Genomic DNA, 22,819 nt, shown 5'->3' with positions numbered 1-22,819 from the left:
ATGCAAAATAAATGAATTCTTTTACATTTTGTTTTTAGAAAAAATGAAATTATTTGTCCAACACACCATTTGAATATATGAAATGATATTTTTTAGATTTTTTAAGTGTAAAAAAGGATTAATATTTAATAATGAAAAAAATCCGCTGATTTGTAATTAAAGGCGGTCTTGATCAAAGTTTTCGGATTCTTCACGTATACCTAATTTAGTTATTTACTTAAAATCAAAAGAAAATAATAGGTAGTTAGTTCCCAAATAATTTAGGATTTAATTAATTAGGACATGCATTATTCCCATGATTGGTTAATTCTACTCCTATAAGTTTCCATATTTAATTAATCACTCATATATGGATTCTAATTTCTAAATCAACAACTTACATATTATTATAAATATATCTAAACATGTGATTGCCTTCATTAAACTCATTCATCTATAACCTTCAACTCTTCACCAACACACAAACCAAAAAAAATATTTTGTTTTCCTCAAAGACTACTAATAATTAGGTATCTGATATTTTGTTCGAGGAAGTTTTATGTATCTGATATATTTTTTTCTAATCGAGAAGTCATATTTAAAAAATTCTTTAAGGTTTGTATGTATTGCCGCACTATTTAAATTTGTCTATTTTCAGTATTTCTAATTTATGAGTTAATACCTCAGATGGTCACTCAACGATGCACTCTTCTCTCATAAAGCCACTCAACTTTCAATTTTCACTCAAAAGCACTCAACGATACACTTCTTTCTCAGAAAGTCACTCAACTTTGAATTTTAATTCAAAAAGTCACTTAACTATTCACTCTTTCCTCAAAAAGTCACTCAATCTATTTAGTTGTTTTTTTAATTAAAATTTATTGATATTAATTATTTATATAACAAACCAAAATTTTTAAAAAATAAAAATACCATTTAAACCATTTAGTGATCCACCCACCTAACCCGACCATTAAAAAAATATGATATTACCCATTTTATTTTGTCTTTAATCCTAATTCAAGGTTTAAAGAGAGGGATTAATTTAGAATTAAAGACAAAATAAAATGGATCATATCATATTTTTAATGGGTCGGGTTAGGTGGATGGATCACTAAATGGTTTAATTTATTTTTTAAAATTTTTGGTTTGTTATATAAATAATTAATATCAACAATTTTTAATTAAAAATAATTTAATAGATTAAGTGACTTTTTGAGGAAAGAGTGGATAGTTGAGTGACTTTTGAGTTAAAATTCAAAGTTGAATGACTTTCTGAGAAAGAAAATAATAGTTGAGTGACTTTTGAGTGAAATTAAAAGTTGAGTGACTTTCTGAGAAAGAAAGCAATAGTTGAGTGACTTTTGAGTGAAAATTGAAAGTTGAGTGACTTTCTGAGAGAAGAGTGCATAGTTGAGTGACCACCTGAGATATTAACTCTCTAATTTATCATCGTATAGCTTTTGACCAGTAGAGCTGCCGTCGGTCGATTCGATTTTAAAATTTATTGATTTGACTTATTGGTTATCAATTTACAGAGATACTAAACCGTTATAGAACTATTAAGATATTAGTTTATCAGTTATTGGATAATCAATTTTCGATTGTTACCAATTCAATTATCGATTTAACCGTTAAGATTTGAAAAAAAAAACTTTGAAAAGGTGATAAGTCAAATAAACCTTGCACATATGTTCACAAGTTATATCTTGATAAAAAAAACACTTTTACATTATAGAATAACCAAGTGTTTGAAATAATCAAAAATAAAAGTAGGAAACAGAACTCTAAATCAAGAACTTTATCTACAAAATGATATAAGTATAATTATTATTTAATTAACTATCGGGTTATCGGTTAACCCGTTAAGAAAAATTTCAAAGTTAAGAACTGCAATAACCTCATCGATAACAAAAAAAAAAATCAAAATCACTAATAACCCAATATTGATGAACTAATAACTTTTTTTGGTTCGAATATAATTTCGACTCAGTTTGAACAGCCCTAATCTATAGGGTTTTTCTTTTTTTAAAAAAGAAGTGAATTATACAACGGAAATTAAAAAAAAAAGTGAATAATACAAGAAAATATAGGAGTTAATACCTCATATAGTCACTCAATTATGCACTTTTCTCTCAGAAAGTCATTCAACTTTCAATTTTCACTCAAAAGTCACTCAACTATGCACTTTTTTCTTAGAAAGTCACTCAACTTTGAATTTTAATTCAAAAGTCACTCAATTATTCACTCTTTCCTCAAAAAGTCACTCAACTATTCACTCTTTCCTCAAAAAGTCACTCAATCTATTAAATTATTTTTTTAATTAAAATTTATTGATATTAATTATTTATATAACAAATCAAAAAAATTTTAAAAATAAATTTAACTATTTAGTGATCCATCCACCTAACCCGACCCATTAAAAAATATGATATGACCCATTTTATTTTGTATTTAATCCTAATTCAAGGTTTAAAGAGAGGGATTAATTTAGGATTAAATACAAAATAAAATGGGTCATATCATATTTTTTAATGGGTCGGGTTAGGTGGATGGATCACTAAATAGTTAAATTTATTTTTAAAATTTTTTTGATTTGTTATATAAATAATTAATATCAACAATTTTTAATTAAAAAATAATTTAATAGATTGAGTGACTTTCTGAGAAAGAAAACAATAGTTGAGTGACTTTTGAGTGAAAATTGAAAGTTGAGTGACTTTCTGAAAGAAAGCAATAGTTGAGTGACTTTTGAGTGAAAATTGAAAGTTGAGTGACTTTCTGAGAAAGAATTGCATAGTTGAATGACTTTTGAGTGAAAATTGAAAGTTGAGTGACTTTCTGAGAAAGAATTGCATAGTTGAGTGACTTTTGAGTGAAAATTGAAAGTTGAGTGACTTTCTGAGAGAAAAGTGCATAGTTGAGTGACCATCTGAGATATTAACTCGAGAATATAGTATCTATCATTTTAGAAAAAATTATATCATTTTAGAAAAAAATATGTCCTTATGGTCAACTTCTATTCTACTTATTTGGATCTCTTCCCGGATCAACCCACTCCGATGTTGAGTGGTTTGACCTGAATTTAGATCATTTCCCATCTAAATAGATATTTAGTATTGAATTATAGAACTTACAAACTATCTTAGCAACAGTTAATGTTAGTTACATACTGATATTCTCATTGATAAATATTGCCTTCCATTTAGAACTTCTCAGATTGACTAAACATTAATTCATAACATTATGCAGCAACCTGATGTTAGAAAAACATCAAGAATTTACAATCTGAGCACGAAATCATTCACACGCTGGTTTCGTGTCGAAGCTGCTCAAGCAGATTGCAAAAGCTTGGAAGGCGGAGAGCGGGTAGCAGTAATCCATGGTGAAGATGTCTTTTCCAATTTTCCCAAATTGTAAAATTGTAGTTTCTTGTACTGCAGCTGGTATATTGTGAGATGGATCAACTGCTGCCGCAAGCTGAAAGTTTTTCACGGATGCCACTGTCACGCGGCCTTTGAAATTTAGGCACCAGCACTGCAATTGTTCGTGCCATCGAGGGGCCTTGTTTTTAAGCACAAGTGGCTCTCGAGAAGGCCCAGACACTGATGAGCTGATATTTACAGCTGGCTCCTTGGCTTTAGAGGGCCTCTCATCAAAAGATTGTGGGAATGATGTAGGCGTTGGAGCACTGCCTCCCTCTTGGATAGAGGAGAAAGGGATGGAATGCATGGCGCAATGCATTCTCCTAGGTCCCCTTGTACGGAGAACATTGAGTTCATAGGAAATGGTGGCTATACTGTAATTGCATGCAGATACTGTTGGGGATACTTGCTTAGCACTGAAACGTCGACTAAGTCTACCACGATGTTGAATCGCTGCATCACTTGGAGGTTGGCTATCATATATGGTGAACTTGGTTCCAAGAAAGTTGGATCTGATCAAAGTTTATAAAGTTATTGAACAGAATGTAAGGTAATAGAACCTTCCCATTTTTTGACATCACAAAGGACATTAATGATGGTTTAGCTATAGAAAAATAAGTAGTTCACGGGAACTTGCCTCAGTTTGCCGACATATGTACTGCTAGCTCGAGAAAAATCATCTGAAACCAATGAAATTACGAAGTCTGTGCTTGTTGCCCTTCTGATCCTTTTGGCAGCCAGCAATAGTTTATCACTCATATCCTCAGCTGTCATGAGGTAGCAAATCAGATTTGTACTTTTCAGTGCCAAAAGATTGAACTACAACACCTTAAAAAAATGGGGCACGCCCAGTGCTCTAAGCTATCACTATGTGCGAGGTTCGGGTGAAGCGCCGGACCACAAGGGTCTATTATACGCAGTCTTAACTTGCGTTTTTGCAAGAGACTGTTTCGACAGCTCGAACTAGTGACCTCCTGATCACATGGAAGAAACTTTATCCATTAAGCCAAGACTCCCCTTCTAAACCACAAAACTAAGAAGCAATACAAAGTTTTGCAGTTCCGGTGTGGTCCAGTATATATAACTTGAAGCTATGTTGCTCTGACTCTAAAATGTCAGCAAGTGTGTCAGATTCTCCAAAAGTAGTGTATTTTTGGAGAATTCGACACAGGTGCGGCATCAAACCAAATAAACAAGGTAGATCTTGAAGTTGATACCAAACGAAACATAATGTGAAAAATCAATTTCATTCTATAATTGGAAGTGTCAAAGGATGAAAAGAAACGTATAAATTTAGAAAATGAACTTCACTCATGATCAAATATGTAATATACATCTTAAAGCTGATTCCAAGGTGCACAACAATTTTATATGAACAAATTCAAGTGTCGAGAAGAAAAGGAGCAGCGTCAGCAGAAAAGAGTGACTTACATGGAGTCAAACCAAAGTAGAGACGAAAAACCGAATTAGCTCTGTCCCGTTTGATAAAGCAATGAATTGGGGATTCACGGGGACCTGGCTGGTCCAAAGCACAAAGGGAAAAACAGTTGTCTCTCAGTTGTTTCTTCTTTATTGGTGATAACAAAGTATAAGATAATAATCAAACAGATAAAGGAGAATACCTGCTTTAGTGAAATGGGGAATGTAAGCCTACCACATTCTTCAGGAGTCTTGACAATCTCTTTCGTAACTTCCCTCCATGACTTGCAAACAGATGCACAATAGACTACTGCTGTCCGAGCAGGAAATGATGTCTCACTCTCTTCAACCCTGTGGACAATATCCAAAAGCAGTTCCGGTGGTATATTTGCCCATTGCCCTTGTTGATTGGGATCAAAAGGAACCACATCAGGAGCTATATGTGACCGAGTTCTGTTGCGCCAGTGCCTTCCTTCTACTTCTCCTCTCCTTGATAACCCTATCCCATTTTTCATTTCCTTCAGCTCGCGGACAATGCTCTTGAATGACATCTCTATTGATCAAATCAACAAGACCTTTCCTACAATGAGATGGCAAGGAATTTGGAAGAATTTAAAGAACATATGAAAGTAAATACGAAGAGCCATAGTTCAAAGATCAAATTTCTGTCTATGAAAAAGAACTTTCAAGAATTTTCCATTTTTTGTGACTACATAATCTGTTTTTTAAAAGCAGATCTAACACTACATAATTTAGTCTGTGCCAATCAATCATCAATAGCAAACAACAACATACACAATGTAATCCCACAAGTAGGTCTAGGGAGGCTAGAATATACGCAAACCTTACCCCTACCTTTGTGGGGTAGAGAAGTTGTTTCCAATAGATCCTCAGCTCAAAAATTGTAATCAAAGCATGACAGAAAGAAAAACAAATCAGCAGCAAAATAGCAAGACAAACAGAACAAACAAAACAACAGATATTAGTGAAAATTAGGAGAATAATATAGTACAAGTATACTAACTAATACTGCAATGCTCAGCAACCTATTACCTTCCTGTCCTAATACTCGACCTCCAAATCTTCCTATTTAGAGTCATGCCCTCATAAGCTAGAGATGTATAATATTGTGTCACTCCATCATCCATTACGCCTTAATTCCAAACAAAGTCAAGGCCGGCTAAATGAATCCTCCGCAACCATTTCGCACCATTCGAGTCCAACTCATTACATTAAAGATGAAACTAAACATAGATATTTGCAAAATGAGAACTTTTTTCAGGAACCCGCTATCCCATTCCAAAATTTAAGCAACAACAATACATCCACAACTTAGAACACCCACCTTCATAAAGACATTTTGATATTTACACAATTTCTAGCACAGCTCAAGAATATATTTTTAAATAACATAACTTCATTAGAAATCAATTGTCAGCTCCAAAATTGAGCAACAAAAATACACCTGCAATTAACATACTCGTCTCAGAAAAAGGCAAATTAATACCAAAAAGGAATAGAAAGATAGAGCTCGGTTTTTTGACATGAAAAGAAAATAGATGGAGAAAAAAATAAGAAATTCTAAATCTAGAAAAACAAGAAAACCCCAAAATAGATTGGTTCAAAATTAGAATAAATTAAACATAAATGTTTGCTAGAAATGGGAACTTGTAAATCTGAAGAGAGAAAAATCATAGAAAAAACAGGGAAAACCCCCAAAATAAAAACCAAAAAATGGGTCTAAAAAAAGATGAAAGAGAAGAAATAAACCTGAAATTTGGGTATGAACAAATACAATATTTGCTTCAAAAAAACGGTAGAATCAGATCAATCAACACAGCTAACTCCGCCATCTTCTCCGGCGAAAATCTGGTGGGTAAACATTAGATTTTTCCCTTAATAAGAGTCGCTACATAACCGGCAACCACCAGTAGCACCACCAACTACGCCGTATCCTTCGCCGCCGCCGCACCAAGTTGAAGAGAGAGAAAAAAGAATCAGATTTTCAATGTATCGCAGGTTCCTTCAACCAATTTTATTTTTTTAGGTATTTGTATTTCCACCAATTGTTTTTTCCTTCACGTTTACGCAAAGCTTACTAGATTTTAGACCTTGGGAGTAGGAACCCCCTCGCTATTATTTTCTTTAAATTTAATTTATTACTAATATTTAGAAAAAATTAATGTGGATGTTGATCCACTCAAAAATATTTATTAAAGAGTATTTTTATTCAATTTCACGTGATTTAAAAATATTTTAAACTTTTTTTCATCACTTCTTTCATTTTAATTTCTTTAATATTCATTTCTTTTATGAAAGTCGTAAAATAAATTTATACTACTTTTTTGACATCCAAATTATATTTAAAAGTTTATTATGATGTTTAATATATCTAATTAATACTAATTTTTAATTACTATTATATTGATATTTCTTCACTTTATCTCTAATATAATATAATATATAAATTAGATTAAACTTATAAAACAGAATATTAGTTAATGACGGGATTGTTATAAAATCAAGCTCATGACAATATAAATATAAAGAGATGAAGACAAGAGAAGTAAGATGGAAGATAAGACTTTCTTCTTATTCAAGTGTATGTAAGTCTCATTTTTGTCTATCTTACAATAGTGAATGAACAACCCTATTTATAGAGTGAGAAATCACTCCAAATGTCACCATATTAAGTATCATAATAAATAGATACATTCTTATCCAAAAAAGTTCATGTAACCTAGTGAATATGAATGGTTGTTCATGTACCAACCTTATGGACTATCCACTCATTCAATGAATTTATAACACTCCCCCTTGGATGTCCATAGATAATGTGCCTCGTTAAAACCTTACTAGGAAAAACCCTGTGGGAAAAAATTCTAGTGAAGGAAAAAGAGTAGACATATCTTTTGATACGCACCATTTGTTGCCTCATTAAAAACCTTGCCAGGAAAACCCAGTGGGAAAAAACCTCGATCAAGGGAAAAAGAGTGCAACGCGTATTGTACTCCCCCTGATTAAAACATCACTTAATTTCTTGTGATGATGTCTCCAATCTTCGTACATTGTGGTTGGTATATTCTTTTTTTAAAGAAAAACCACACATTTCTTGAATATGGTGTGTCATTTATCTCAACCAGACGCACTTTTGACTTGCTTCATGGAGGACTTTTATTTCTGCAGAGCAATATTTGCTTCATTGATTCCCAGGATATTATTGTGCCTCCACATGTAAACACATAGCGTGATTGAGATAGAACTTTATGCAGATCAGATAAATATTCTGCATCTGCGTAACCAATCAATTTTGTCTTGGATTCCTCAGAATAGAATAAGCCCATAACTATGGTCCTTCGAGGATATTCAATCATGTGTTCAACACCATTTCAATGTCCTTTTATCGGGGAGAAACTGAATCTTGCCAGTAAATTTACTGCAAAACAAATATCTAGTCAAATATTGTTAGTAAGATACACTAGTGCCCTGATTGCACCAAGATAGAGTTTCATCACCAAGAAACTCATCATCCTTCTTTTGAGATCAAACTGAATCATCATTTATGTCAAATGATCTCATAATCATTGGGGTACTCAATGAATGCGATTTATCCATATAAAATTGCATCAAAACTTTTCAGTGTATGTGCACTGTTAGACAAATATTTCATTTGTCAAATTATCAATCTGTAGGTCAAAATTTGTCTTACCAAGACCTTTTCATAAAAATACAAGGACTATTAGGTCATTCTTTTGTACCCTTTTTCTTTCTTGACTATTTCAATCCATATAAGGATTCTTGAAGCTTTATTGAAAAAGTTTCTTTCAAACTCTTATTTGCTTCAGACACCTCGATTGTTTCAAGGATTTTCATATAACCTTCATTGTCTAGCTAGACATTACAATTATTCATTACATGCATTCAAGTTTTCATATTTCACCAGATCAAAACAAACCTCATTGCATCCACCAAAAGATAAAACATCTCCAATAATGTCAGGATTTTTGTGATAAATCTTTATGCCCCAAGGCACAAACCGTATTTGATATATTACGGTTATACTATCGCATAATTATTTATTTGTACCCCACTGACATTATACCTTGATTTATGGACTACCAGTCCAAAATGTCACTTTTCTAAGTGAAACAAAATATACTTGAATTATGCATTTTACTTGGCCAACCATTTATCTGTCCACACTATATGACAGATTTGAATTCAAGATCCTCGTCACAATTTATATCATTGAGCGCTACCTCATATCAAAGATACCGTTGACGGTTATTTGATATCGATTCCAACAAGACATAACTTATCGAGATCTCTTCATTTTTTATTATTTCAGGTACCTGAACCTTTTTCAAGATTTTATGAAGTGTTATGTCAATGTGCTCTTTTATAGCACTTGCCTCATTATCATGACCATATTGATCATTTGCTCCTTCTTTCTTTAAGGAATTTTATATTTGGAATCAATTGGTCTATTACGCTTTCGGCGTATCATAGACTCTGTCCTTCAAGGACTTCACATTGGAGCATTTGCAGCTGACTTATATCAAAAGGTCAGTGCATTCATCTGGCAACTGATTTGCAACATTATGCAACTGAATTATCCCTTGAACTTTAAGTTCACATATTTATTTAACGAGGATCTAGATAATTCATAATTAACCTCACACATAATTTTCAGCTGTCAATCATCTCTCCCCCTAATGTTAGAAAATCTAACATTCATTCCAACCTTATTTGGAAGTTCATCTTTGTGCGTGGTGGAGCAATTAAAATCATGACCGCACATTCAACAATTTAGATAAAAATTATATGGTTCCTGACCCTGAACCAATTTTAATGGGGAAACCTTGTTGGTTTGATGCATACATGTGTTGCTACATGTTAAATAAAATTATCTCATACCAAATCTTATTTGGGAGTTTTGTTCTCATAACCATGATTTAGCTATAATTTGAGGCATGCAATTTCTGCTAACTCAACCAGCATTATCAATATAATTTCATAGTTTGGAACTGTGCTCTTAATTTTAACAATTCGAGCAAACAACCTTACAAAAACCAATTTGTAAGTTGACAACAAAATACATGTGACCATTACATAGATGCATTAATCATATAGTTGCAAATGATCCACATGACAGGTGAACGGGCCCATATTCACCCTTTTATATGTTCCAAAAATTTTAGGGGATTACAGTCCTAACCTTACCTGGTACAATGATCACTTTATCAGGAGAACAAGCAACACAAGAGAATTCTTGAAGAATCTTTATTTCTTCATCATATAAATCACCTGAATTCTCAATCACGTTTGCATCACATTTAATCGGAATGGTCAACCAGTCATGCCAACTGATCTTTATTTTAGTACACTTATAATTTACTTTTACATGTGATTTCATCAGCATGTACATGTTTGTATGGAACAAACAGGAGGAAAAGTGGGGTAATCTTTTACATAAACATTATAATCCTCTTCGGTTGTAGTGATTTATAGTCTCAATATTTATTTTCATTCATCCGAAACTTAAAAAGTTTCTTTTTAGACTTACTACAACCCCAATATTATTCCTCTGATAATAGCACAACTCGTTAGAGCTTGCAATTAATTTTATGTACTATTACATATTGCATGACACCATCCCTATGGTGAGCATCTCCTTCAAGGAGGAAATTATATTATTATTGTCATGGTCAAAATCATTACGAGCAAGACGTCTTTCTTGCTTTACTTTTGTTGTACCATAGGTACACAACCAATGACAAATTTGTATTGCCACACAATAATGACCACAATCCTTATAGGCAAGAACTATTTTTTTCTTTTGCCCTTTCGGTAGTTTATACCATAGTGACGTATAAAACGTACAATACAATTAGCCATTTCTGCCAAATAAAATTTATTTCCTCTCAAATCTCCCGTAGAGATGAGAAGTGACATGTATCATTTTTTCTCAAACCTTCCATAGAGGTGAGTTGTGACATATATCCAACCCATAATGATTTTATCATATCTGGACCCATTCTCTTATAGAATGGTCGAGCATTCACCATACTCATCACAAGTCACACTCTCTTCAAGGAATGGACTAATTATTTATTTGTATTTCATAAATTTGCATTATAAGCACATTGTCATGGCTTTAAAATTCATCATATTTCCATGACACACCTCAATATCACTTTGAAAGATTAAGTGTACCATCACTTTATTTTCTTGTATATCATGATAGAGGATTTATAAACTTGTCAAATTATTGGGTCGACAACATTCACAAGTCCAATGTCCTTTCATACCATTTTGATAATGAAAACTGCCTTCACATTTCGAAGGACTATTTGGAAAACCCATAGTGTTCTTCCTTTTATAATTACCACAATAATGACTATTATAATTCCGTCCCTTCATGCTCTTTTTCATATTGTTAATCATTTGTCATCTTTCAGACTAACTATTTACTGCTACCACATTCATATGATTGAACGGAGCAAGTGAACATGCGATTTTAAAATTATCATATGTTGCTACCACATTCTTTTCAAGGAATGGAGCAAATTCAGTAGGACGAATTTCAAGACTTTTCATCAAAGTCTTAGTCATCATTATATCATCACTATGGTGCATTGACTCAAACTCAATGTCTTATCCATATAAGGCGTGTTATGCCATAATTCTATGGGACTTGAACCCAATCACGGTGCATCAAAACTCAAATTGATGTCTTACCCTTTTGGTGCGATAGAACTTGAATCTATCGTCTTATCCTCAAATATTTTTATTATGGTGCATCCGGACTTTAACCTGATGTCTTACCCTTTTGGTGCGATGAAACTTGAATCCATCGTCTTACCCTTAACAACGGTATAATAAACCGAAGTACAACATGACTCACCCTTTCAGTCTTTCAAAACAATCAAAATAACATTCAAACTCATGCTATTAAAATTTTATACCTTCTTCTATTTAAGAAGTTTTGTATAGCATGTTATATTCAACCAATAGTAGTATATGTCTTCGGTTCTTGATAATTGTTAATGACTGAATATTATTTTTATTCTAAATCATAAAATATTCTAGAAAATACATACCTGATTTTATGCATATAATACTTTGATCTTCGTAACGAGATCAACCAAAATATGAGCTAAAGAAAAACAAGAACGCACTCTCAATTGGATAGAGACTCGTGCTGATAACGTGTTATAAAATTAAGCTCATGACAATATAAATATAAAGAGATGAAGACAAGAGAAGTAAGATGGAAGATAAGACTTTCTTCTTATTCAAGTGTATGTAAGTCTCATTATAAGATATAGACTGAGAAATCACTCCAAATGTCACCATATTAAGTATCATAATAAATAGATACATTCTTATCCAAAAAGGTTCATGTAACCTAGTGAATATGAATGGTTGTTCATGTACCAACCTTATGGACTATCCACTCATTCAATAAATTTGTAACAGAAAATATTTAAACAATGGTCAAAAAGAGGGGAAACATAATATCAAGGTTTAACTGTGAATACTTTAACAAATTAAATTCTTTTAAAAACCGCATAATATTTATATGAACACAAAATAATGTTAAATATTTTTAGGATAAAAAAAGATGTCATATAAATTATATTGATAATAATAAAAATAGATATTAGGCGTGACTTTTCCTAGCATCATGGATGGCAATGGTCAATATAATTTTGTTAATTAGTGGATAGTGGTCCTAACAGACGATGTTATTTTATTTATTTGTTCATCTTTTTATTATTAGTTATTTTTATTTTTTTCCTTCTTCCCGCGTGGGTGGGTGGTGGGTCAATTTGTATAATCAATAAAGAAAATTCAAATATGGGAATGAAAATGGAAAATACGCTGGAAAAGGCACAATGATACTTATTTAATTTATGGCATTTGAAAAAAAAAAAGATGACAATTATGATTAGTACTAAAACAATTTAACATGGTCGAATGATGACCTGTATTTAGGTTTAATATTATAAAAGATATTAAACTAACAATATTCGTGTGATAGTGGAAAAAAGGATTATCCAAAATATTTAAATTTGAAAATTTAATCTAAATAATCAATTATCCAATTACTTGAACAAAAGATACAACATATGTATATCAATTAGGAAAAATAAATAATATTGATCTGACTAGGTATTTCTATGAAGATTTCTACTATGTTGAGCTTAGTACATTTTATAATGTAAAGAAATTTTATAATATGTATTGAAATACAAGCGTTTCATCTAAAAGTACTTGTTAGAAAGAGTACATTTTTTTTTACTTTATATCTCAATTACGCTCATGGTATTCACGTTAGCTTCACATTTTGCGATGAGGTAGGGTTCTTTTTTATGGATGATGGCGAGACTCAATTTCATTATCTTTCGAATCTTCTAATACCATATTGAATAAGTGAACATCAAATTTAATGAAAGCTTAAACTTATATATTGATGAGATGGTCATAATACACTTTAATAATATCAATGAATCTTATTTATGAATCTTATCTTTTTAAACTTTTAACATACCTTATATATATTCGACGCAAAATAGTTACACACTTCTATATATACACAAGTTGATAAAGTTATGAATTAGAGTCTAACCACTATCCATTACGAGGAGAAAAAAAATTATGTGCTTGATTTGTGAAAATAATCAATCTAACACATCAACAAACGTATATCATTATTATTGATATATATAGCTTAAATTTTAAACGTAAAAGGAAATTACCCATCCCGTCATCTTGTAAGCATATATAAAATCCACTTCTTGTTGTCATCATAGATAAGTTTTTGTTATTGTTGTTGTTGTCCAACAGAAGAAGTGAATATTAGCCTCTTCACTGTTTTTGCTTCAACACATGATTCTATGATGCTTAATATTCCCCTCGCCTTTGGTTTTATTACTTCATTAATTCTGTCATATATATTAATCTCGTTAACTAAAAATAAATTTTATTAAATAATTTAAATTTTTAAATAAGATGAACACACTACCTCAAGCTCGTTGGATTCAAAATCCATGGGAGTGGCCACATGAAATACTCCTTCACACCCTTTTATGGCTTCATCAAAGCTTCCATCTTCCTTAAGTCTGCTTTCCATAGAGTTAAATTTGGATCAGCTTTTGGTAACTCCAAAAAATGTTGCACCTTCTTATTATTTTCTACAATTGGTGAACAATTAATTCATGGGTTAACTAAGATTAGTTTACGTGTCAGTCGTAAATCATTTTAATCTATATGTATTCGCAGTGCAAGTAACTTATACACAATTAGTGCATCTTAATGTGCATGTCTCCTCACGTTATTAATCTCACTTTTTATAAACAATCTAGATATAACTATCTTTAAGGTTGATTACTAATTGACAATTCAAAATTTTATTATAAATTATCAGTATAAAAGGATGTGTTATTGTGTTTGGTAATGGAGGAAAACATTTTTCTAAGAAGTATTTTCTCATTTTTGTATGTTTGGTTGTTCAAAATATTTTTTCTAGAAAAACATATTCTTAAAAATGATGAAAATTTTGACTTTTTTGATAGAAATTGAAAAAAATAAGTAGAGGAAATTTTAAATTAATTATCTCTCCCCACAACACCGTATAAGCGGAAAATTTGTTAGTACCAAGATTACGAACAGTAGCATGAACGTTATAGCCACTTTCAAGAAGTCTCGTGACAAGCCAAGAACCAATGAATCCAGCAGCTCCAGTTACACAAACTGTTGCACTAGTCGTCAAGATCAGGTTGTGCAGACACTTACATATTACCACTAAGTAGGAGAACTCTCATATCCCAACAATTTAAAACAAGGAAAAATTTGAATATAAAGAATAATGTAATACCGGATTTCTTGATTAAAAACATTTAAAACAATTTCGAGTTAAAAGACTTATAAAGTAATTTAAACAACTTTCATGGATCTAGTCTAAACAGGTACAAGAGCTAGAGTAATTTAATTATTTATTTATTTTGGATGTTTTCATTAAATTTGATCAAAATGATTTTGATTAGGAAAACATTTAGGCCAACCAAATATGAAACATTTTTCAAGTTTTCATTCATACCATACCAAACTTACATTTCAAATAACAAGAAACTACATTAATATTAGATAAATCTCAAGTCCCAAGCATTTTGTTTTTGGTTCATGAAGCAAAATAGAACAAAACTGTACAACCATTTTTGGAATAAAATGAAGGCAGGCACTACCTAGTCACATTTTTTATTCATCTAGTGTAAGCTTATTTGTATCACTCTATGAAATTATAATGGTGTGGAAACAAATTTGAAAGGCTCAATGAGTCCTTTAACTTTAATTCAAAGCTTATGAGTTCAAAAAACCATCTTCATCTATTCATTTTAGAAGTAGACGAAAGATCTTAATTCCTGGTCAAATTCTTTGCACACAACGTAAACTCAAAAGTAAGGGAGTATATCTTACTTCTTAGTTATTTGAATTATATTATATGCAATTACAAGTTAAATTACTTGAAAATTCTGTTATTGTAGAGGCCCAAGTTGAATCGATCTCATCAAAACTACACCAAAAGCCATGTTGAATCAAAGTTCAGTTCAATATTGGTATCTGGTGGCATGGGCAAGTAACAATGATAACAGTACAAATAAATACAACAGATAATTGCCTCGAAATTTCTAGTAAAGTTACTCAACTTTAGTTGGACACTATACTCTCGTAAAACCAAAAATAGCGTGAAAATCCCTAAAATTAACTATACCAATCGAGGAAGAGGATTGAAAATGTAAGTACAAATAGAAAGAGCAAAAGAAAAGTTCTGCTGCTGCTGTTCCGTTGAATGGCTTGCGACAGTTCTTTGTTGCCAAGTTCCACATTTTGGGTAGCTTCAACTGCCTGAAATGAAAAACCATAAATTCACACCAACTGAAACTCAAACGTTAATTACCAAAGGCATAGACTTCATCCAGAACTTTTGAGAAGTATACAGTTATCAAAATCCATACTAGAAGATTAATTTGTTAACAGACCAGGATACAATTTATAATGACATAATCTGCTCTGTTCAGTGCACTTCAAAGAATCATGTAGCCTGGTTGATCATCTACAAACATGTATTCCATTGTTGCATTATTTTCTAATCTTTCTTTCTTCTTTCTTGTCATGCATGTATTCTATTGCGGACAATTGTTAAGCTCAGTTGACAAAGGGGGATTTAGAATGCTTAATGAACAAATTAAAGTATTAACAGCATAAAGATTAGACATGGAATAAAAGAAGTAGATCTGTGATTTGTGATGTTTGTTAGTTCTAACTAGTAAATGGTTACAAATGGCGAAGTTGATAGAGAAAATGCAGAGATTGTCTAAATTAGTTGAACAATGTGAGAGAAAATGATTTTCTAGGCATGTTTAACAAGATAAAAGCTCAATCCAACTAGAAAGTAAAAAAGCAACAACACCACTAACCTGCTCATATAAAAGCTCTATCTGTTGGGCCTGTTGCAAAACATGAGTAGACATGAGATGGTTTAACGCAGACATTTCCACCATCTTTGTTTCTGTTTCTTGAACAGAATCCAGGAGACTGTTCAGCTCTACCTGCACCATTCGAGTGATCATAGTAGGTTACAGGAACGAAGTATATGTGATTTTAGCTTTAAGAATGCTTATCTGGCAGAATTAAATCCTCTATCAGCAAACTTCCCACTTACCTGTAGGGCACGTGTTTCATCATCCAAAAGTTGTTCTTGGACTCTTATAGGCGCTGCTTGTGTATCGGGGTCCCCGAGACCCTCAGAGTCCCTTTTCATGTTGGGGTCCAAATTACTAGAAACAGAGATCTCTGCAGCATTTGATTTGGTAGTGTTCTTACGTTTCCTTCTTGGTGTCACTCGGTTAATAGCATCTTGAAACCGTATTGCCCGCAATTGGTCAAATTGTGATGAGACAGAGTGAAGCTTTTCACTTAAAATCAAAACCTGCAGTATAAAAGCAAACAATGAATATGGTTATGCATCCACACCCCAAGAATGAAAAGCACAGCAGTGCACCATTAGGTGTATACTACTAAAGGATTTCACCTACTGTGGATCTCATGATAAACCAGAACAAATATGCTTTTCAATGCATTGGCTCTCTATTCCAAAAGATCTTTTTTTTTCCTTCTACATCCTCAGCCTCACTCTCAGCGTACACAAGAGGCAATTTGAAAACAAGTAAGAGAAACAGCTTTAGACCTACTTTCATCTGATTACAGACCATCGCTTAGGTTGAAAAACTATATTTACGTCATCAACAGGTACTAACAATCACAACAATCTAGTGATTTCTATTACTCCATATGCAGTTGCAGGAGTATGGCAATACAACTAAGCGATATGTAATGCAAATCACAGAACAACCACACAACGCATCTACTTTCTAAGAAACAAAATTCTGGGAAAGAAAATCTGAGGCGGTAAGAGATCCAAATTTAAATAGGAACATGGATACTTCACAAATTGTATCATAATGAAGACAACATTTCGAAGTAATGCTGCTAACATCAGAGATATTTACATAATTTCTCTATTTCAAAAGAGGTTATTCGTAGAAACTACGAAACCCCAGCAGAAAATTGGAGACAAAATAAATATGATATTACAATTACGACAGTGTTCTGCTGATTGTAGAAAATTGCACTAGAATATCTTTAATTCAACAGTATCGATAAAGTTACTTCAAAAATTCCAAATACCAGCGGAAAGTGGGAAGAGGTCAGGAAGCAGTCCTAATCAAATAATGAGAATATTTAATCACTATATTGCAAGTAGCAACCATACCACTCCATGCTTGTGTGCTATAGTATCAGCATTCAAATTGTCACCCTTCAAACCAAGCCATCCCTTTGAATTTGCATCTTCCTCGTTTATACTATTTCTGAGAACATCTATCTGCTCTTTGCATGATTTTACAAAAATAGTAACCTGCAGAAAGTTGCGTTAGTAAGTTTTTTTAACTCTAACTTTACAATCTCAATTAAGTGCATTAGCATTCAAAACAAAGCTACACAAGAAGAAGTCAACCACAAAGGTGGATAAGGATCTCTTTCTCCAGACTCAAAAGTGAACAAGGACATCAAACTTGACAAAGAAGGAAAACAAGATGCGATTTTATCAAACATTTCAAGGGTAATTTAACAAAGACGTAATTTTCAACTTCTCATAAAAAAATTGATTATAGCAAACAGCAGGAAAATAAATCAAACACAGCACCTTGGTGCTGAAGTGCCAATTCCGTAGGTCATAGTTAATAGTCAAACTTGGAGTTAGAGTACTGTAACCAACAATTAATTTCTATTGGCTTTCATCCATAATATTCTTAGTAATTTCCCAGGATTTACATTATTGCATGGACTGAACTTAATATTGTTTTATACAATATTAAATATTAGTTAATCTACATAAAACTGAAAAAAATAACTAAATAAAAACAAGATCATTTACTATATACAAGATCGATCTTCAGAAAAATCTTCAAGATGTATATCAGGACTAATTTATTCCATCATTCACCCAGTTCTCTCATGGTTTTAGCAATTACAAATGCGGGCTAACCCAAAAGCAGCAATGAGCTACTGAATATTTATTCAAGGTCCAGGAGAAGGAGTTTGGGACAATGATTCCATGAAATGGGAACTGCAGATCAGCAAACACTTTCCTAATCCACTACCTTTGGTCATCCCTGACAACCAGACCAAAAACAGAAAAAATCTTTCTTCGAGTGTTATTATGTTAAATTTACTGTTACTAGACCCATACCTAAAACTAAAGGGAAAATCCTTCTCATAAGATTGTCTCTCATCCCAATTGACTGCATGAATAATTCTTAGTGAAATCAAGCACTGCAGCATTAGCCCCCATAAGAAAAACGCATGTGAAGTGAGATTGGACACAACTGTGGTACCCGAATGCATACAATTCGGATATAAAGACCCAATTTTCTAAAAAATGACATTTAGATGAAAATGTATCACATAAAAGAAAAATTGATGGCTGAAATAAAGGAATGCTACAAGAGATGTATACAGGTGATAATTAACAAAGAGAAAGGTAAGTGCTATAGAACGAATTGAAACCAATAACATTATATTGGAGTATTTGTTGGGCCCAAATGCCAATATGTCCACAAGATGAGTGTTGTATGAATATAGATGTTAAGATCGATGCACGCCATACACAATTAGATAAGATTATAATTTACCACATCAGATAGAAAGAGCAAGTAGCAAAGGCACAGGAGGTCAAATTCCAATTGTTGTGGAAGTTACTGAATGATTCTATTAGGGAAATGCAAAAAAGGGGTAGTGATTTGTATATAACTTTATATGATTTTTCTCTTCTATCTTTAGAAAGAGTAAGTAGAATACATAGAATATAACCTAAGAGAACATTATCTGAGATGATTAGGGCCTGTCCTACATAAACCTCTGAAAGCACTACTTCAAAGATGTGATTAAAAGTTCTAAAAGGTAAGTTGTACACTTAGAATCATGAGGTTAGCATATAAGAGAAAGAACCATATGGATGATAATTTGCCTTGAAAGAATACTTCTTGTAAGTATTAAAATAAAATGGATCCAAATATAGCAGGATATCGGAATAGATATATAAGATTCATATAGCCGCCCCAACTAGTTTAAAATTAAAAGATGATTGATATTTTCCTAAATTTAAAAATTGCAAATCACCACCTAATAGAGGCAAAATAGTAAAACTATCTCAATTCTCAAATATGTAATCGCAACTCCAACCTCACCCTTGTGATATGGCCTAATCCTATTTGCAAACTGAAACACCCCTTTTGTTTTCATCATGATAAGAGAGCATCATGCACCAAGAATAAATTTTTCTATGTACAGAAACCATAGAAGCAAGAGGAAGATAGTCTAGCTATAACTATCCTTTTCTGAAATCCACAAAAAAAAAAATGAAAAAAGGTACAGCAAGGAAAGAAAGAAAACCAATATCAAAATATGCAAACTTACTTCATGCTCAATGCTATCCCTCTCTTGTTCAGTTGTACGGTGCAGATCAACATAATCCTTCTTGTGTTTCATCAAAAATTGTTCCAAAGTCCCAATACTCTCTAGCTGACATATGAAAAAATATGAAAAGGATTTTTAATTTGTGATTATTTATGAACTTAAGGATACAAAATCTAAAGCAGAAACAACATAACAAAAGAAAATAAGCATTAGGTGTAGACAATTATACCGTTTTAAGCGCAGCTCTGGTGAATCCTGACTTTTGCCGAGGTTTATGCATGATAAAAGATGCCAATAAGGCAGCAGTCTTAGACTGTCAACAAAGATCTAAGTTCAGAGGACATATAAACTAAGATCTGATGGTAATATGACATAGGCTAAAAATAAGGAGCGGGAAAGAGAGTGTTGAAGTTTAATTATATGGAATAGTTCTCAGCTAACAAGAGGGTTATAAATCATCTGTGATGAAAAACAAAATTGCCAGATATTTGCAACCACAAAAACTCTTGATCAGTTTAATTATAAAACCGAACATTTAATCCAGTAAGATATGAACAATTGATACATAAGGAAATTACTGAAGCTATATGCACAATCACACTCAATGTAATAGACATAGGACCATAGGGGTCATCTGAGCATGAAAATTCTTCAAGACATTTCACAACATGCTACATAATCCTTTCGATGAAAAATAGAGAAAAGTGATGAACTAGTTAATGTACCTCATCATATCCCAAAGACAATGCTGATCGATGTGCAACATCTTTAAAATCTTCCGTTCTGTCTCTAACTTTTGACATTCCTTCAAATTCCAGGAGAAAAATAAGAAGATTTTTCCCAATCAAATGATGTAATATGGTATATCCCAGCAGAAAACCTAAGATATTCTTCCTCCCGCTCACAAATCTACAAAAAAATCATATTAGCAAGTATCAATTCATACCAATACTTGGAATTATTACACACCCCTTTTTTCCACCAAATATTTGTAGTTAAAAGATCAAAGGATTTTCAAGATGAAAGTGAAAAAAGATTGAATTTTTCAAATGGACTCATAAAAATGGAGTTGGCATCAAAATCTGGTGTGACAAGTCACTGTTTAAAAGAAAGATTCCTATAGAAAAATACATTTGGCTCCAAACCCAATTTGCGATGGCGGTTCTTGTTAAGGAATTTTGTAGACTGAGGAAAAGATGCGAGGCACCCCTCGATCCATTATTCTAGCATGATCACTTCATTGACTCATATCAATTCAAATGAAACTCAATTGGACAAACTCACTGAATAACAATCACATACAGTGTGTAGAACAGTGTCCAAAGTTATTCCAGTCCAAAATAAAAAAGAGTACTGATAGTAAGCCTACACTACCTATACTATCCTAAATTAAGCTTCACTCGACATCTCAGGGTTTTCTCCTTGATATTTGGGGAATTTCCAGGAAAACAGGTAATTATTCTTGAAAGTAGTAAACACATAATCCACCAAACAAGTCTAAGATTTTTCCTACTACCTTGACGGCCTAATCATACCACTACTAGCCCATACGACTGAAATAACAGCAGTTGATCCTATCTCAAGCCCAATTCCTTTGATTCATTCCTATTTCACCAGTAATAATCAAGCCAAGGTTCATCCATGCTCTTTTACCAAATCCAAATCCAAGTTCACTTGTTATCCTTTCATGATTAACTAACATAAAATATCAATCAAAATCAATTCACAAATACGCATGAAACCAGATTCCAATCGGAAAATGATATACTTATAAGCACACACAAGCTAAAAGAAAACAAGAGTAAAAGAAAAAAAAATGAGAAGGAGAGTGAGAATGGACCTCAAATTAGAACAATCCTTCAGATTCCGAATTAGACAAACAAGCCCGGAACAACTGAAAACAGACCGAAAATCCTTGCCGGCAGATTGAACCGCGACCTGCAACCCAAACCCCGAAAGTTAACGATATAGAAGACAACACCGGAATTGCAAAAATGGGAAGAGCGTCATTAGGATTCTTTCAATGGGAAGGAACGGTAGTTTTGGTATAATTCAGGTCCGTGAGGGGTGGAATCAAGTGGTGGATTTAGCAGCTGTTTTGGTTGTTTCAGCGGTGATGGCAGGGTGGTTTCAGGTGGCTAAATGGTGGCGATAAAGTGGGTTAAAACAGAGGTAAGAGTGGAAATGATTTACCGGCAAAGTACTGGTAGTTCACGGCGGCATCGGTGGCGAGATCACAGTCGTGGTGCCGTGAGGTTTCTGAGCAAATCCTGTTTCCCTTCCCCTGTAATTTTAAGGAGAAAATTACAAGAATGGTCCCCTAAGTTTGAGGTATTTCAAGATGGCTTCTTTAAGTATGCAGTTGACAGTTTTGATTCTTAAAGCTTACCATCAGTCAGTAAAAATGGTCCATTATGTGCAATTCACAGTTTTGATTTCTTAAATTTGTCAAAATCTAACCCTTTTAATTTCAGAAAATATTTTCATATTAAATTTGATGGAGGCTATAAAAAAATTAAAATATTATAACATAATTTAAAATAGGCAACACAAAAAGCTACCCTAGATACTCAAAAAAATATTATTAAAAAGAAAAGTTCGATTTAATTACGATTTACAGTTACATGATAGGAAAAAATGATATGATTTAAATTTAATTCTTTATGCTCAATCTTTTACTAATTTCTCAAGATAATTATACATATATACACATGATTTTTCAAAAATTAATAAATACACGTGCTATCCTATTGATAAAGGTGAGTCCACCTCTAAGAGTAAGATGAGACAAAAGTTAAACTCATATTGTATTTGCTGTATCAGATTTCACAAATATACAATTGACATGGTTGATCTGTATTAATGAACATAATTGTACCTAAAACTATTGCATTTAGTTATATGCTAGACAGTCATGGAGCCACATGTTGAATGTTGAGGGACACCTCAGAAAA

At 32.6% G+C, this 22,819-nt stretch overlaps 2 protein-coding genes across 7 annotated transcripts; both read right to left on the bottom strand.

Moving 5' to 3' along the window:
• Window positions 1–3,072: 3,072 nt before the first annotated feature.
• LOC101250396 (tubby-like F-box protein 5) lies at window positions 3,073–7,013 on the bottom strand. 5 transcript variants are annotated; one of them, XM_010321808.3, is made up of 6 exons: window positions 6,594–6,903; window positions 5,877–6,288; window positions 5,027–5,403; window positions 4,836–4,923; window positions 4,042–4,171; window positions 3,073–3,916 (listed from the first exon to the last, which is right to left on the bottom strand). In XM_010321808.3, exons 3-6 carry the CDS (start codon window positions 5,372–5,374, stop codon window positions 3,280–3,282), a joined length of 1,203 nt encoding a protein of 400 aa, XP_010320110.1. In that variant the 5' UTR covers window positions 5,375–5,403; window positions 5,877–6,288; window positions 6,594–6,903; the 3' UTR covers window positions 3,073–3,279. The 5 variants fall into 5 exon arrangements, with proteins under 5 accessions (XP_010320110.1, XP_069153396.1, XP_069153395.1 ...); XM_069297295.1 differs by having other exon boundaries at window positions 4,836–4,919; XM_069297294.1 differs by having other exon boundaries at window positions 6,169–6,288.
• Window positions 7,014–15,419: 8,406 nt separating this feature from the next.
• On the bottom strand, window positions 15,420–22,228 carry LOC101249911 (syntaxin-81). 2 transcript variants are annotated; one of them, XM_004237765.3, is made up of 9 exons: window positions 22,059–22,228; window positions 21,706–21,803; window positions 20,591–20,774; window positions 20,095–20,178; window positions 19,866–19,970; window positions 17,662–17,805; window positions 16,552–16,818; window positions 16,307–16,438; window positions 15,420–15,734 (listed from the first exon to the last, which is right to left on the bottom strand). In XM_004237765.3, the coding sequence occupies exons 3-9, from the start codon at window positions 20,666–20,668 to the stop codon at window positions 15,591–15,593; spliced, it is 954 nt and encodes a 317-aa protein (XP_004237813.2). In that variant the 5' UTR covers window positions 20,669–20,774; window positions 21,706–21,803; window positions 22,059–22,228; the 3' UTR covers window positions 15,420–15,590. The 2 variants fall into 2 exon arrangements, with proteins under 2 accessions (XP_004237813.2, XP_019069153.2); XM_019213608.3 differs by having other exon boundaries at window positions 20,591–20,670; window positions 22,059–22,197.
• Window positions 22,229–22,819: the final 591 nt, after the last annotated feature.

This window comes from Solanum lycopersicum, chromosome 4, assembly GCF_036512215.1.
Source record: "Solanum lycopersicum chromosome 4, SLM_r2.1".
In the NCBI taxonomy this organism is placed as follows: Eukaryota; Viridiplantae; Streptophyta; class Magnoliopsida; order Solanales; family Solanaceae; genus Solanum; species Solanum lycopersicum.
Note: the sequence above shows the minus strand (reverse complement) of the source record. Positions and strands in the feature narration are given on the sequence as shown.

Excerpts from the sequence above, each read along its gene's own strand:
- LOC101250396 (XM_004237767.4), bottom strand. The coding sequence starts at position 5,374 with ATGTCATTCAAGAGCATTGTCCGCGAGCTGAAGGAAATGAAAAATGGG. Across the intron at positions 4,924-5,026 it reads TCCCCATTTCACTAAAGCAG|CCAGGTCCCCGTGAATCCCC; the intron begins GTATTCTCCTTT and ends GCTTTGGACCAG. Across the intron at positions 4,172-4,835 it reads CTACTTTGGTTTGACTCCAT|CTGAGGATATGAGTGATAAA; the intron begins GTAAGTCACTCT and ends ACCTCATGACAG.
- LOC101249911 (XM_004237765.3), bottom strand. The coding sequence starts at position 20,668 with ATGTCAAAAGTTAGAGACAGAACGGAAGATTTTAAAGATGTTGCACAT. Across the intron at positions 20,179-20,590 it reads TGTCTTTGGGATATGATGAG|TCTAAGACTGCTGCCTTATT; the intron begins GTACATTAACTA and ends CTTTGTTGACAG. Across the intron at positions 19,971-20,094 it reads CCAGAGCTGCGCTTAAAACG|CTAGAGAGTATTGGGACTTT; the intron begins GTATAATTGTCT and ends TTCATATGTCAG.